General features: G+C 45.7%; 1 protein-coding gene across 1 annotated transcript; it reads right to left on the reverse strand.

Moving 5' to 3' along the window:
* Positions 1 to 2,989: 2,989 nt before the first annotated feature.
* Positions 2,990 to 5,496, reverse strand: LOC124664827. Its single transcript, XM_047202260.1, has 6 exons — positions 5,458 to 5,496; positions 5,000 to 5,409; positions 4,700 to 4,938; positions 4,139 to 4,203; positions 3,613 to 3,797; positions 2,990 to 3,254 (listed from the first exon to the last, which is right to left on the reverse strand). The coding sequence occupies exons 1-6, from the start codon at positions 5,494 to 5,496 to the stop codon at positions 3,173 to 3,175; spliced, it is 1,020 nt and encodes a 339-aa protein (XP_047058216.1). The 3' UTR covers positions 2,990 to 3,172.
* Positions 5,497 to 15,602: the final 10,106 nt, after the last annotated feature.

Genomic DNA, 15,602 nt, shown 5'->3' on the forward strand with positions numbered 1-15,602 from the left:
AACCACATTACTTTCACGCCAGTGGAACAGGGGTACATGACCCATCACCATGTTTCTTCAAAAAACATATAACTCTATAGGATTCTCAGTAATCATACCTATCCCTTCACATTGACCATGCTATTTTCATTTGAGCTAGATTGCTACATCCAACACTATTCCCCGTTTTATCAGGTTATAGTAGCTTAGATATTTAATAACTCATCAAGAAAAGAGAGCATCCTAAGTACCAAGAAACCATCCTAAGTGGCAAGTATATTTTGAATCAATTAATAAATGAACAAAAAGGAGAAAAAATATCCAAATGAATATATTAAAGTTCAGAGGAGAGAAGGGAAGAAGCAAAATCTCACCTAAACCATGCAAACAAAGAAGAGGCCACAACTGTCGTGGTTGCACCGTTGTGAACTCGTCGTCGCCATTGCACAACAACGAGGGAAGCGGGAACTAGTCTAACCTGAGGGTCTTCACTTTCTATGAGGGGCAGCTGTGTGCAAGATGATAAGGACCTTATCAAACTCCCTAAAACCAGCACATACAAACATATGAGTTTCACAAATTCCAGTTCAACCTAGCTATTCCTGTAATAAGAATGCACACATACAACTACAAACAGGTCGAGGAGTTGAGTCCATGACTTACATATTGTAGCTCCTAGAAGCCCGTGTGGTGCTTGTGTGTTTCAGTCCAGATAGGACTTCTTCAGCATGCACCTAGTGGCAGAAGCTGCCACAAGCGATGGGCAGAGTGAGACTAGCCGGTACTGCATCATCACCATCGTGGGGGATAAGAGGACCAGTTGCATTCGCCATTGACAAGGATAAAATAAAATATTTCAGCACGGAAAACTCAGGTGCATCAAAAAAGAGAGGAAGGGTGATCAATCAGGTTTAATTCTAAATTCTCCTTGTCGCTACTGGCAGCCTTGGCGTGGGATGACGAGAATTCACCCCAAAGATGGTAATTTTTCATATAGGTTATCATCACAGTTCTGTTCACACAAAACACATGCTTACCAACAACAAGACCAACAAGATATTCAATACTGGTAGACAAATTAATGTTTAATGAAAACCAAAAAGGTGTTCAACATGTCTTTAGAATTGCAGAATCCCAGTATAGCCGCATAGAAACTGGGAGATGGTATGATTAGAAGGTTCTTATCACTAGACAAGCATGAACATCTACACAGATACACAAACACCAATCGCTAGAGTTACCGTACCCCAAATACATCACAGGAACAACCATGATTCTAAGTGAGATAATCTTGTAACATCACATGCTAAAATGAGTTACCAACATGTCATGCTCGACAACATCTGTCCTCGACTGTGAGACACAAATATTCTGTCTAACAGAACAACATAGCAACATAACCAATATGCAGTTCACTCTAATAATCGGGGCAGGAAAAACTACATGAGTTAACTAAATAACCAAATTGAGCTTGTTTGACTTCCGTGCTTTCTCGATTTGTAAAAGGCACCTTTTCATCCCAGATTCCACAAAAATCTGGAACAAAAGCGATGGAGGGGCTCACCTTATGCTCATTCTTGACGACGTAGATGTTGTTGTGCACTTCTGGCCGATGACCACCTGCATAGCAGTGTCACCGGCGCGTGCCTCCTTGAACATGTTATGGAAACACCGTTTGGTGCAGTCCAAAACCACCTTGGTGTACATGCAAATACAAAGACTATAAACTTAGTAAATTACACCAGAATACAAAAGGGCAATTTCGGCTAATACATAAAGCCATGCGCTGCTAGGTTTTGGACTGCTATTTATTCTTAACATCTATTTTTTTGAACAAAGTAACCAGTTGGTGAATTAATGATAGAAAAGAAAAAATAGAATGCATATATTAAAGTTCTTTTGCATAATCATGTGTAGCTCTTTACAACAAAACAAATTATAGATCTTCCTCATTCATTAGCTGTAGCACCTCCTAAATCAGTATTATTTACAGGAATAAGGAAAACTCCATGGCTTTGAAGGATAAAGAATGTTCGCAAGAATAAGAATTAATATCTGCTACAATGAACACTGAATGGAGGTTACACGTAAAACTTGTAGCTCACCATGTATCTTGCTTCAACCTATGCAGGCGACACTCGCTCCTCCTCCTGCATCCCGCACGCCGCAACCACATCCCGCACCTCAGGAGGCCAAGAGCTGACACTTGTATATTTGACCAGACTAAGAATCTGTAGCATAGTTCTTTTCTAAAGAAAATTTTCATGGCATAGTAAAATCCATTCGTATGGACTATAAAGTTAACAAGGTGAACAAAAAGCTTTGGTTGTCTTGTTACAATCAGGTGCTTAACAGTAGCAGGCACAATCATGCAAACTAGAACAGACTATCGCACAAAGATAGACTCTTCAGGAGACATAAGCTCTCCCTGAAAGCACCCAACATGTGTCAGATACTCAGATTAGTAGAGAGTTCAAGCAAACACCAAATAAATCATTCAAATGTCAAAATAAAGTTTTTCTAGATTTTCAGCACTAACAGACTAGATTCCCAACTCATGACAAAGTCACAGCCACAAGTACTTCTAATAAGTGTATTGTAAATCTGATAACACTTATTTTCAGCACATAAATTGCATACTAATAGAGCCATTTTTTGTCAAATAACTGACCAGTTGAGATACGTCATATATATCCAGGCCAAGGGAGTACTAGAGAAGTACGGACTATGGAGTACCTTTTCGACCGCTAGTGTGAACAATTGGCTTCTCAAACAGCCAAAACGTTCTCCAGATGTATACTTTACAAATCATATACATAAATTCTGCTAGAGTGGCTTCACATGGCTGAATCGATTAGGTGTTACAATCACCATCATACAATACTGAAAATATCATAATTAAATAAAAAAAATAGTTCTGAAAATGAGGTGCCTCAATTAGATTACTTCATCTCCAAAGATGCTAAATATCAAGTAGCAACAAGAACAATAACATAGTTTTACCTGTCTTAGATGGAGCTTAGGACGAATTGTCCAGGTTACATGCCACCAAGTAATTTCACCGCCCAGCAACAAAGGAACGTCCAATATAATTCATGTGTGAGTGATAACTCCTAAGTCAGCACAAGACGTCATGTGTGGTTTTCAAGAAACAGAGAAAAATGGTAGTTACATCAGTAATAAGTCACATACTTCAAATATACCGCCAAAGGAGCATAGTTAATGAATTTTTCAACCAGCAACGCATTCTTAAATGCACGTCACCAAACATGTACCTGAGTTGACAATGGCTTCAAAATGTCAATGTTACCAAAAATGAAAAAAAAGTAAAATTAGCAAACAAGGAAAAACTGGGTCAAATACCTGTATTCAGTATTAACATAATTATGGAAAACCATAACTCAAGAATAACTAGTGGCATCCTAACAATATTATGATGCATAAATATATTTATCACAAACATAACAGTGGCCCATCAAATCCTAGGTTTTTCCGAAAATCTACGCGCATGTGTGCATCAAGAATCATGAACTGTAAAGGCTAACTATTCAGAACCAAGCCCTTTGTAAAAGGCAGCTCATTTTACCCTAGATTGCAAAATAATCCAAAAACAAAATCGATGGAGGTGCTCACCTTATGCTCGTTCTTGTTGACGCCGTAGTCGCTGCTGCACACATCAGGCCGACGAGCACAAGGTGCGGTGTCAACCGGCAAGAGCCTACTTGAGCACGTCCTTGAAATAAAATTGTCAACTGCTCATGCCACTTCCTGTGGTACTTCAAGTGTTCAATTATTTCCTGGGATATTTCTTTGTACACCTGTGTGAAATAAAATGGAGATGAATTAGTAAACACTTCAACTTATGATCACATATGAATATTCAAAATGATACATTTTCATCCAATTTATCCAAGCATTTAAATGAAATCTAGATCCCTTGATTAGGAAAACGTGTGAGAAAAACATATAATCAACAAGGTCTTATATATGACACAAACATATAATCAACAAAAATCATTAGGAAAACACACCTAGAAGTAACATACTACAAATCTCAAATGGTAGACAAGGTAGCAACACTAAATTCCTGTGCTAACTATGAAACGTTCACAACTGAATAACTGTAGTTGATTGGCTGAAAAGTTTTACACACATTCACCTCACGAAAGCAGATACACCGCATAGAAGGAAATGAAGCGAAGGACTGAAAAATGCACCCAAAGCCTGAGATGAATGGAGAATTATATCAGTTAGTTGATAGACAGTAATAGTCAGCGTCAGAAGATTTGTAAAAGGTCCAACTAGCTTAAATCATCAAACACTAGAATCACTCAGAAAAGTCAGCATACCAAATTAAGATCTATGAAGCTGTACATCGAGCTGGATCAATTTTAACACTTTCAGTTATCAGCATAATAACATGATAGTATATGTACACTTTAACAACCGGTGCATTGTACTACTTTAGAACAATGAGATGATGGAATGTATCCACGAACGTACAAATACTCATGTAGCATTTTTTTCACGCACATGCTTCAACGAATCTCGGGCTGTTTTAATTAGTACATAACACCAAACATCTTTCTGTCTGTCTAATTAAGGTGTAGCTGCTAGACAGATTTGTTCATCCAAAATAAAACACACCTAACGCTGACGAACAAAGCAGCATATTCACCGGACATCAATCCATTCGAGCTTGCCTAACTACAGCCAGTACCTTGGGATGCAGATTTCGACCAGCTCCTGAACCGCAAAGCCGCCCACCATCGAACATAATTGGCCGAAGAGGCCGGTGAGCTGCGGCTCAGGTTGAGACCACAAAACACCGCCGTCCCCTCCTCCGAAGAGAGGCTCCTCGCAGCGTACGGACGACGGGCCCTCCGTGGGTCGCGTCGCCGCCGCTGGCAGCGCGTCCTGGTGGCCAAAACCACCCTCGCTGGCGTGAAGACGGCGGCACTGGACAAATTTGCAATGATCTGGGGTCAACATTCCATGTCCACATATAAACGACCCATACACTGGTGCAGCGCAGCGACGAACACCTAGCAGGCAGCCATGGCACTCCATCTCCACCACCCTTCCCCTCCCCTCCCGCGCCGCCTCCGCCTCGCCACCTCCCGCCCCATCCCCGGCCGCCGCGCCATGTCGTCCGCCATCCGCAGGCTCCCTCATCGACCCGGACGGCGGTGCGCTCGTCGACCTCGTGGCCCCGCCCGCGGCTTCGTGCGCGAGCACCGGTACCTCCAGTGCATCCACTTCAACTCCCCCCGCCCCCCCATCGTGCTCGCGGTCGACGACGCCGCGGGTATCGCTGCACGCCGGAGAACGCCATGGCTCGTGGGGATGGGAGAAGGCTCCGGCGGTGAGGGAGAATGAGAGGAGGCATCTACTCTCCACAAAGACATTCTTTTTCCGAAGGCAGCAGCGCTGGAACAACCATGTTCAGTTAAAATTTCAGTTAGCTCTACATCTCACCAAGGTTACAGTGAGCTTTTCAGTTGATGGAGCTGGCATGGACACTCAAACGGAAACCGTGTACTCCTCCCTCAGTCCATAAATACAGGGCCATATATTTTTTTTTGTCATACTTTGGCCAATGATTTAGTCAACTAATACACTATTAGAAAGTTCATTGAAATTTGCATCCAATGATACAGTTTTAAATCACATGTAACTAATAACTAATATTTGGTTGACCCAATCTTTAGTCAAAGTTTGCCTCCAAAAACAAAATGATCTTGTATGCCAGGACGGAGGAAGTACATACAAAAGCTGCTGCAACATTTGAACCGGAGCACCATGCCACAGAGAGATCAAAAGTTGTACTATTCTATTGTACCAAGTAAATTTATTCTGAAATATTATACAATTTTAATCTTATTCATTTCTATTTATTTATTTAGTTATTTATTTATTTATGCATGCATGCCTCATGAGACTCCCTTTAGGATAGTGATGGAATCCCATCTACTACAATACCTGAACCTCAAAGTCAAATCTAGTCAACTGAAAAAATTGAGAAAGAGAAACCCAACTATCACATTAAAAAAATCAGAGAACCGAGCTCTGTCCAAAAATACATGATTAACAATAAGAACTTTTTACAAGATGCGTGTTGGGATTAGAAAGAATAAGAGTGCAATGACTAGTACATAAACCTGCAAGTGTCCGGCGGTGAGGACGGATCTCCAACAACACTGTATCTCCTCACAGATCAGAAAAATGAGTTCGAGTTGTTGGGTGATCACGGTTGCCGCCCCGTCCGGAGACGAGCATCAGTATCACCTCACAGATCATCAGTATCACTCGTCAACATGACTGAAAGATACTACATACGATTCATGACTTGTGGTGGAGGCTGAGAGGTTTCTTGTGGACCGATGGGGTGTTGGTGGAGGATGCAGAGCAGATCAAACATGGGGATTTATAGAGAGTCATGGGGGCAGCTATGAGGAGGGAGGAGAAGCGGGGAACTCGGAGAGACGACGGATGGGGGGACGATCCGCGTGACGAGCCTGAAGTGAGCCGGCAGCCATTGGATGGGAGAGGGAGGGGTTTGGGGACTTTGCACACAGACTGTCGCTGGGTTCCCGGAAATTAGGAAGGCCAGGACTTGCAAGGAAACATAGCTAGGTGGAGAATCTTAATTGACTTCAATTGGCAAGTACTAATTGATTCTCTTTAATTTATTTGCTCTAATCGCGCAGAGAATGGATCTAGTTCTCCTATCAACTAATCGCATGCCCGTAATGCATGCATCTGTGATCCTCCCTCTTGATTAACTAATTAGAGGTAGTAATTAATTTTATTTTGAGTAGTGCATGCGGTGACTTCTCCACATCTACATGTATATCGATCAATCTATTGCACCACTACTATTAAGCATACACATGCACCTTTTCTTTTGACACTAAACCTAGCGATTCCATTTATTTTTTGTGGTAAAACATAGTGATTCCATTAGTTTGTGATTAAGATCAGCCCACATGCCATCAATACAAACCTAAGCACTTTGTTATAGTATAGTTTACGTGATAATCACACGACACTACTACAAATAACCTTATTGCCACACTTATTACCGCCGGCGAGTGCGGTTTGAAGGCCTGTTAGGCCCTCCTCGCGTTACCGCCGGCGAGTTGATATGTAGTCGCCAGGAATAAGGCACTTACTGCCAGCGAGTACGAATTGCAACCACCGGGGGTAAGGTGGGCCGAGAGCACCCGGATGGGTCTCCCCTTACTGCCGGCGGTTTGGTCTAGGAGACATCGAGGCTAATCTAATTACTGCCGGCGAAATCAATTTGCATGCGTCGGGGGTAAAGTGGGATCATGTGGTCCATTTGGGCCAAAATTACCGCCAGCGTCTATGATTTGTTTTCGCCGGGGATAAAGGAGACCACGACCCAGGGGGGAGGGGAAGGAGACCACGAGTCCAACCAACCGAGTCACTCCATCTCCTCTTCGCCCTCTCCGTTCACTCTCTCCCGCGAACTCCATGTCGCCGCGGCATCGTCGCTGTTCCCCGGCCGCTCTTGGCCCTCCTCGACGCCGGCATGATGGGGTTCTGCATCACCTTGTTGTGCTCTATCTCCTCCCCCTCATCAATTTTTTTTTCGTGCTTTCTCACGGTGGCCGGCCTCCTCTGACGATGTCGTATTCTGCCGCTGCTCTGGTGCCACCTCGAGGTAGTTCTCCTCTGTCTTCCCCAACTCCGTGCCTCCATGACGCCCTCTGCCACTGCAGATCTAGTTGTCACGCCTTCGCCTCGAGCCACTGCTCAACTCTGCCATGCGTGATCTCTCTATCTTGGACTCGTGGTCAGGTGGTGCTGCTGATGTGGTGATGGCCATTCTGTCTCCGCCATGCTGCAACTTCTGCGATGCCCCCAACTCCGGTGCCTCATCATGGCACCCTCGGTGAGCCTCTCTACTCCCTGTACTCTCTATATATGGATACATTTATATCTTGTGCTTGTGATTAAATTGGTAGTGTGGAATATTCTGCTGCTCAGTGCATTTTGGGCTATTGTCTTAGTCAGCCATATACCTTAATTCCTTTTGGTGCTCCTGTAACCCATATGCAGTGTTATGGCTTATGTATTTGAGTTGGTGTTCTTTCGTGGTTAGCTTGTAAAACGTTACTCCAAGTGATCAGTGCAATGTGCTATATGTGATGCCTCCATTTGGATGATAAACTCATCCCCGGCTTAATTAATCTGTAGAGAGTAGACATATAACTCTGATGAAACGAAATATAAATTACCCATGTTAACTGGATCATTCATTAATAGCCTGTTTTATACAACAAGCTCTGGATTGAGTTTGCTGTGGTCGAGTAGTGATTTATTTAAGTGTAGACAACAAGATACAAGTATTGGTTAATTTACTTGATTTGGTTCGTGAGATTATATGTATGCATATTTCCCGTGGATTTGATCGATGTAGTATCAAGGTGATTTATTTATCTGGTGATGACCTGATCATGTACCTACATGATCCTGGTATGGTGCAACTTTGCAGAGCTAGAGGAGAAGAGCAGAAGCAGAGATCTAGGTTGTGCCATGCTGGAGAAGAGGAGAATCACAGAGAGATGCAGAGACCTGTCGGCTAGGTGCCGTGCCGGAGGTGCTGGCTAGGTGTTGTGCTGGAGGTGCCCGCTAGTAGGCAATGTCACTGGCGAGCTGAGACAGGCAACGTCTTCGGCAAGCTGAGACGGAGCTAGCGACGAGAAGGCGACGTCGCCGCCGAGCTGAGACGAACGACGGCACCGGAGTCTTTGTGTTTTCTAAACTTACTGTTGGTCTATGCGTTATAATGTGTTGTAATATAATACATGTTCTGTTCACATAAAATAAAGAGACAACTTGGCCTTTACGTTGACTGCGAACCTGCCGTTTTTTTAATCCTATAAAAACTTAGCGTCGGCGAATTGCCCCGTGCGTCGGAGGTAGTTCAGGTAGTGTTGGCGAATAGACTAGGCGCCAAGGGTAACAAATACCATCGACGAATACACGAAGCGCCGAGGATAACGTCACGTTACCGCCGGCGAAACGGAAGGCGCCGGCGGTAACCACTTACCACCGGCGAGATGGTCGGCGGTGAACGCGAAGGCGCCTGCGGTAGCCCAATTCCATGCGCCGGCGATAAGGTATTTGTACTAGTGCAATGGCCAACCCGTACGCCTTATGTACTTGTCGTGTACTACATATATACATTGTGACTTAATGTGAAGTCTATGTATAATAACTTTCCCCCCACCTTACTATATATTTTGACCCCTACCGGCATGACAAGGGAGGGTCTCGACGTTATAGGGGGAGGTACTCCGTGTGTAAGAGACCCACGGCAACAAGTATAAAATTTGGTTAAAATCTATAAGTTTATTTTTTAGTTTATTTTGAATATAATCCAGGTTCACACAAGCCCCTATCAACATATCGTAATATTATGGGTGTTCCATGTCAAAGACTTGCTCACATCTCCTCCTCGGCAACATGAGGGCGTCCATAACCCTCAAAGCTAGACCCCCAAAATCGACCCCACTCATCATCGCCGCATCCAAAGCCCTACATCTTTGTTGTGATCGATTGGTGCTTCTCTTGTGCGTGAGGGTCACCTGGAGTTGTTGCAGCATTAGTCACGCTTGCTCGATATGTATCGTCTACAACCTTGTTACCGGGCTAGCCTAGCATGTCGGTATCTTTTCCACCATGAGCCTTGGGCTCTGGATCTCATTTGTTTGCCAGGAGGAACTCAACGGGTAATAACCCCATGACAAGAGTATAACATTTGACTAAAACTTGATATCCGTGTTTTCATTTTATTCTGACTAAAATCCAGGTTCCCACATGAGGCTTTCTGTGAAGAACGCGTGTGTTCTTCTATTTTGCAGCCATGCAATATTTACTCCCTCAGATTTCCATGGTAAGTGGTAATTTTACGTGTCTTTCTTTTTTCCTTGTGTTATAATGGGGCATACGAACATATCAACCCGCAAAAGAGGCCAAGTACTTACAAAATTTGTGCCACTGGCTTCAAAGTGGAGGTTTTGCAATGTAAGTGTAAAATCTTGGTGTGCGATAGTCATGTTTGTGTGCAATAGTACCATTTTAGAGTTGTACATTGTCTCTTCCAAGTTTATACCATCCTTCAATACCAATATGAGGACCCATGCAAAAGTGGACCCTTCCCCACGTAAAGATTCCAATTTTAAATTTTCATACGCCAAGCTAATGGTAATAGTTTTGGGCCCAGTGAAAAAAAATATAATAATATCTTAATTAAACAACTCAGCAATTTAAATATGACTTCTCCGTCCACTTTATCATTCTCAATATATCATCTACAAAAATCATTTTGCTTAATAAGTTGGCAGTCCAATTGGGAGAAATTAACTTTGTATTACTTCGTTCTTGGAGCCTACGAATTGTGGGATATCGCATGGGTTATATATACATAGACGATTATTAGTGTTGTTGATCCACTTTTATTTTATGCTAGGATTTTTTTTGAAATAGGGGAGCCCTAGCCTCTTCATCAAAGCGATGCATACGGCTTTTATCCATATTAGAATCAACACGGATCTATCAAAATCACAAATCACAAAACCCGAAGCAACCACTCAACACGTAGAAACCCAACAATGGGTGAAGTAACATATCATCAGGGCCTCTGCTCTATAAACATAAACAAATGCCTCACGAACTAAAAATCGAGGGCATGCCTGAGTCACCATATGGCGAAAACAAGAGCACACAACTGGCTTAGCAGATACTTGGCGAGCACCTTTTCCCTCGCTTCAGAAGCCGTCACCACCATCGAACCGATGGTCCATCTTTAGGGAAGAGATGCGCATTGCCCTTGTCAGTCCTGTTGACGACGCCACAATGAAAGATTTGTCGTGCATAGCACCCGCTGAACAGGCATGACTCAGCGTAGCACCTGTCCGTCAGGCATGACTTGACATCTCCTCCTCCAACGCCTGTCCACCGGAGCTTCTCCATAAACAATTCTCCCAAGAGGCAAAATGACACCACAATGTCGCCATATTCCGGTCCGGGAGATCAGACTAGGGTTTCCCACGGATTGGACAAAAAATGGATTCGTCAAATGCGTTTGAGCTTTTAGATTTTGGTAAAAAACTAAAAAAAAATTACCCCCAGAACACCGTTGTATTAGGTGCGTCGGTGGTAACCTAGACTCTATATTCAAGTCGGCCCTCCTCCCTCTTCTCCTTCCTCACTTCTCCCCCTTCTCCTCTTTCCCTCCTCCTCTTCTCCTTGTAATCCTCACCGACAACCTCCTCCTCCTACTCCGGTGACCTCCTCCACCTCGGGCCTCTACGTCCACCTCCGTCCTTCTTCTTCCCCTCCTCTGACTCCTCCACCCCCACCTCCGGCCATCTTCTTCTCCTCCTCCTCCTCCTAAACCACCACCTACCAGGAATATTAACGAGGTCGAAAATATCTTCACACTCTAGCAGCCATGCCCGTGGTGACTCGCCCAGGAATATAGGAAGTTCAACATGTGGAGTACGGAGGTGCAGGTCAGTGGTGTTGTACTGCTAATAGTTGGTTTGCTATGCACCATTGTGCTGGTACCCCCAGTTCCTGTGGGGTGGTGTAGGATAGTTGTCATGCTGGGAGTAGTGCTGTTGTGAGTGTGGAGCAGTGTATGGAATTTGTTGTTGGTAATATGGTTGGGGACAGTAGGGCTGACTAAAGGGTGGGTGATAGCAAGAGGAGTACGTGGGGTTCTGTGTTGTGCAAGGTTGGTGTATGGGTTGGTACTAGGTTGGTTCCACTACTTGGCAAGAACAACTTTGGTATAGGTGAGGGTGGGTGTTCGGATTTGTGTGTTGGTGGACATGGGTAGATGATGATAGGTTGGAGTGGGTGGGGTTTGTTGTGACGATGGGTGTGGTGTTTGTGTATACGGTGGCGAGGTTTGTGTGGGTGAAAGGAGCCGACTTTGGTGGGAACATTGGTTGGGGAAGGTGTTCTGCCAGAAGGACGCCGAGTTTGGGCAGGGCGATGTGGTGTGTGGTCGGAGTCGACACCGGTGTCGAAACCTCGGCGATCGGAGAAAGTGAAACATGTGGTAAGTGTGGTGGGGTGGAAAAGGGGTGGCTTTGTGTGGTTGGAGGCGAAGCAGAAGTGGTGGCGGCGGCGGTGGTGGTGGCGGCAGTGGAGGTGGTGGTTTCAGGAGTACCCGGACAAGCAAGATTTGCGCACAGAGCGGCCATCATCTGAGACATACGAGCGATCTCACCTTGCATGGAGTTGAGGGCGGCCGTCAAGTCATCGGCGGCTCGTTCCTGCCCATCCAGACAACGGCGAATCGTGCGCACCTCCCGCGGCAACTTGGCGAGGCGTTGCGCATCCTCCTGGTCCTCGTCGGTTGTTGTCAGGGTAGCGTGGACTCCATTGGCCCGAGGGGCCACTCCCTGGACTCAGATCTAGATCGGATCTCTGGTGCCATGGTGGGAGGGTGGGTGTCGAGAGGGAAGGAGGGTTGGGATGAGACCAGCCGATCTGGTGCTCTGATACCACCGTGTCAGGACCCGATGGTCATGATATGGCCATGCCGGAGAAGGGGAAGAAGGGGAGCTCCGGTGGCTCAGATCTATGCAACTAGAAAAGTAAGGTACAAAACAAGGAGATAAATTTAGGGTTTTTCATTATGCGTGCCTCCCATCCTCCCTCTCCCGCTCTTTTATACACCAACAGCAGGACCACACATGTTTGCTTAGTTGTCATTATAAGGCTCAAACAGTATTAGCGCGCGAAATAGGTTTAAACTAAGCAGATGAACGACAACTGTTGGATACGCTTCACCGTGACCGTTGGATAACTGACGGAGTGCCTTCGTCTTCAGAACACATGAAGAGGATCCTGACAGCGCGTCGAGGTGGAAGGTCGGCGCTGCGGTGAGGAATTAGGGGAGCCGTGGAGGGTGGTCGGCGAGGGAGGCAGGAGCCGCCGCGAGGGTCCGGCGGTCAGATCAAGATGGGAGAGGAGGCGTTGGGAGAGGATCAGAGGAGAAAGGGCGTTGAGTAAGGCTCTTGGATCCAGCAACGCCATTAGTGTGAGTTTAATTACGGTGGGTAGCAACTAGCGCGTCTCTTCGGGAGCTCATATGATGCTTCGGCCGTTAGATTAAGCCCAAATGGACGGCTCGAATCGAGTTTAACAAGGCGATCCGCGATAATGCAATTTGTGTTATCTAATTGGCTCAACGGTGTTATGGCTACTATTTTTCGAGAACCCGCTGCATCATGCAATCACGTTGGCGGATAAGCTCGCCGAGAAATTCAAAGGTTGGCCTCGCTATGCATGCACCAAACGTCACGCGAAGCCTCGGAGGTGGCGTCTCCACGACTAGTCGGACCAAGACGCCGAGGTGAATCCAGGATGATCAAATCAAACTAGTAATTGCTACTTACTAGTTTGATATGATAGTTACATGCACTATATGGTGTATGTATATGTATTAGAGTACTACAATTCCTTAAGTCATAACAAACATATTGTCAATTAGTAATTATTTCAAATCGTTCGTCTAACCTCCAATTATACATTTGAAAATAAATCTAGGATGCACATGTTAGACAGAAATCTAGCGTTATATAATGATTTTTAATAGGGGAACTTCCAAATCCAAGACCAAAAGGTAGAGTCGGAAGCACGAGATAAACTTTTCGGTTGTACCGCCTTTTAGAGCATCTCCACCGGCGTGCCTCATAGCAGCCCCGATAGCATTTTGGGGGCCGGCAGCGAAAATGGGCTCACACCGGTGTGCTCCAAATAGCACCGGCGCTTTTGCTAGCCCAATAGAAGCGACGTTAACCCCGTGCCAGCCCCTCGGCGAAGGGCGGGAATCGGGCGTGCCGGCGCCTCGTGAGGTGGAAAATTTTGGTCGTGGGAGCCGCCTGTCAGCCATACATCCCAAAAGTCGATGCCGGCGAGGAGTGGAGGAGCCGACGCGTTAGCAACACATTCAATTTTAACCTAACCGTCGCCTACCTCATGACGAAAGTTATTGGCGCGCAACGGCGGTGCAGATTCCGTAGACGCGCAGGGAACCGTCTCGTCGCGCCTAGCTCTCCGTGTCGGCATTAATGACCGCCACCGCTCCCCCTCCTCCCTCCGGCCTATAAAAATGGCGCTCTCACATCGTCCCTCCCACACAAACCCTAGCGCCTCTCTTGCCAACCCTAGCCGCCACCATCTCAAAAGACGACGCCATGGCTGGTAGAGGCAGAGGCCAATGCCGAGGTCGTGGCCGCGGCAGAGCTGCACGCTCGTCGTCGCCTATGATGTCTTCGGACCTGCAGGAGGAGGAGCGGGAAGTGTTTTTCGAGTTCGTCGTCGTCCTCAAGGGCGACCCACTCGGCATCCAAAGGCTGCCGGACAAGTTCGCCAACTTCGTCGCCGGCAACGAGCCGGTCGCGCTGCATCTGCGGGAGGCTGGCTGCGACTGCTACCGATGGCCGATGGATGTGCTCTTCGACGGGCGCGGCAAGATGTACCTCCACACCGACTAGGAGAAATTCGCGCGCTACCACGACCTCGAAGCCGGCTGCATGCTCACATTCTCCAACCTTGGCGAGGCCGATATGAACGTCAAGGTGTTCGACGAGACGCGCTACCGCCGGCACTATCACGGTGACACCGATGAGGAGGACGATTGAGTGTTATTTCTTCGCAGTGAAAATAGGCACGAAGGTTTCTGGATGTTCTTCCTCGAAAGGACCAACAGGGCTATCATCACCAGCTGGATTTTCCAGTTTGGGTGACTGGGAGTGCCTAGGAGTGTTCTTTCTTGGCAGCGAACAGACAGAACATGTGATGCCAACACTAGTTAGTTTTTCTCATTTTCTAATTTTTAATTTGTGCCAACCATCGTTTAAACTATATATTAGTTTGTGTAAATCATGTTCCAAACTATGTCTTAGTTTGTGTAAACCATGTTCCGAATTATGTATTAGTTTGTGGAAAGTTCATCCTCTTTATTCGAATTTCTATGCTTTCATTTGAGAATTTAATTTAAATCATCTATCGGGACCGCCGGTTTGAGGGCGCCGGTGTGGGAACAATGTCCCCAAATAGAGGATGCAGTGCCACCCCCCCCCCCATACGACAGTGTCGGCGCCTCTGCCGACGACTATTTGGGACGCGCCGGTGAAAATTCTCTTATATGATCATCAATATGTTCTTCACCGCCTGCGAAATCATAGATCCGCCCCTACCAAGACGGAGGCTAAAACATGATGAAGGTTACTAACCATGTGTTTCTACTCCAGGCATTAATACCTTGTTAGCCATGTGCATAGGGACGATCTTGGTATGCTAAAACGACACATGAAGTAAGGAAATTAAATAATACAATCAAGAACATATATATATGCATGGACTCGGTTACTAGATCAACGCGTGCCAACATGGCCAAGTACATACCCTAAACCGGACATGCATGCATGCTACCTAGGAAACTAGTAGCAAATACCATCTAGTTCCAATGATACTTGCATATTTAAACTAAAACACTTATCCTCTTCTAGCTCGAGTTCTAGCTACTTGTCCTAAGATGGATATTTTTCATAGAAATTTGTACTTGG

The sequence above is a fragment of the Lolium rigidum genome, chromosome 6, assembly GCF_022539505.1.
Source record: "Lolium rigidum isolate FL_2022 chromosome 6, APGP_CSIRO_Lrig_0.1, whole genome shotgun sequence".
Taxonomy (NCBI): Eukaryota; Viridiplantae; Streptophyta; class Magnoliopsida; order Poales; family Poaceae; genus Lolium; species Lolium rigidum.

Excerpts from the sequence above, each read along its gene's own strand:
- LOC124664827 (XM_047202260.1), bottom strand. The coding sequence starts at position 5,496 with ATGCCAGCTCCATCAACTGAAAAGCTCACTGTAACCTTG. Across the intron at positions 3,798-4,138 it reads GGTGTATCTGCTTTCGTGAG|GTGTACAAAGAAATATCCCA; the intron begins GTGAATGTGTGT and ends TATTTCACACAG. Across the intron at positions 3,255-3,612 it reads TCAACAAGAACGAGCATAAG|GTACATGTTTGGTGACGTGC; the intron begins GTGAGCACCTCC and ends TTGTCAACTCAG.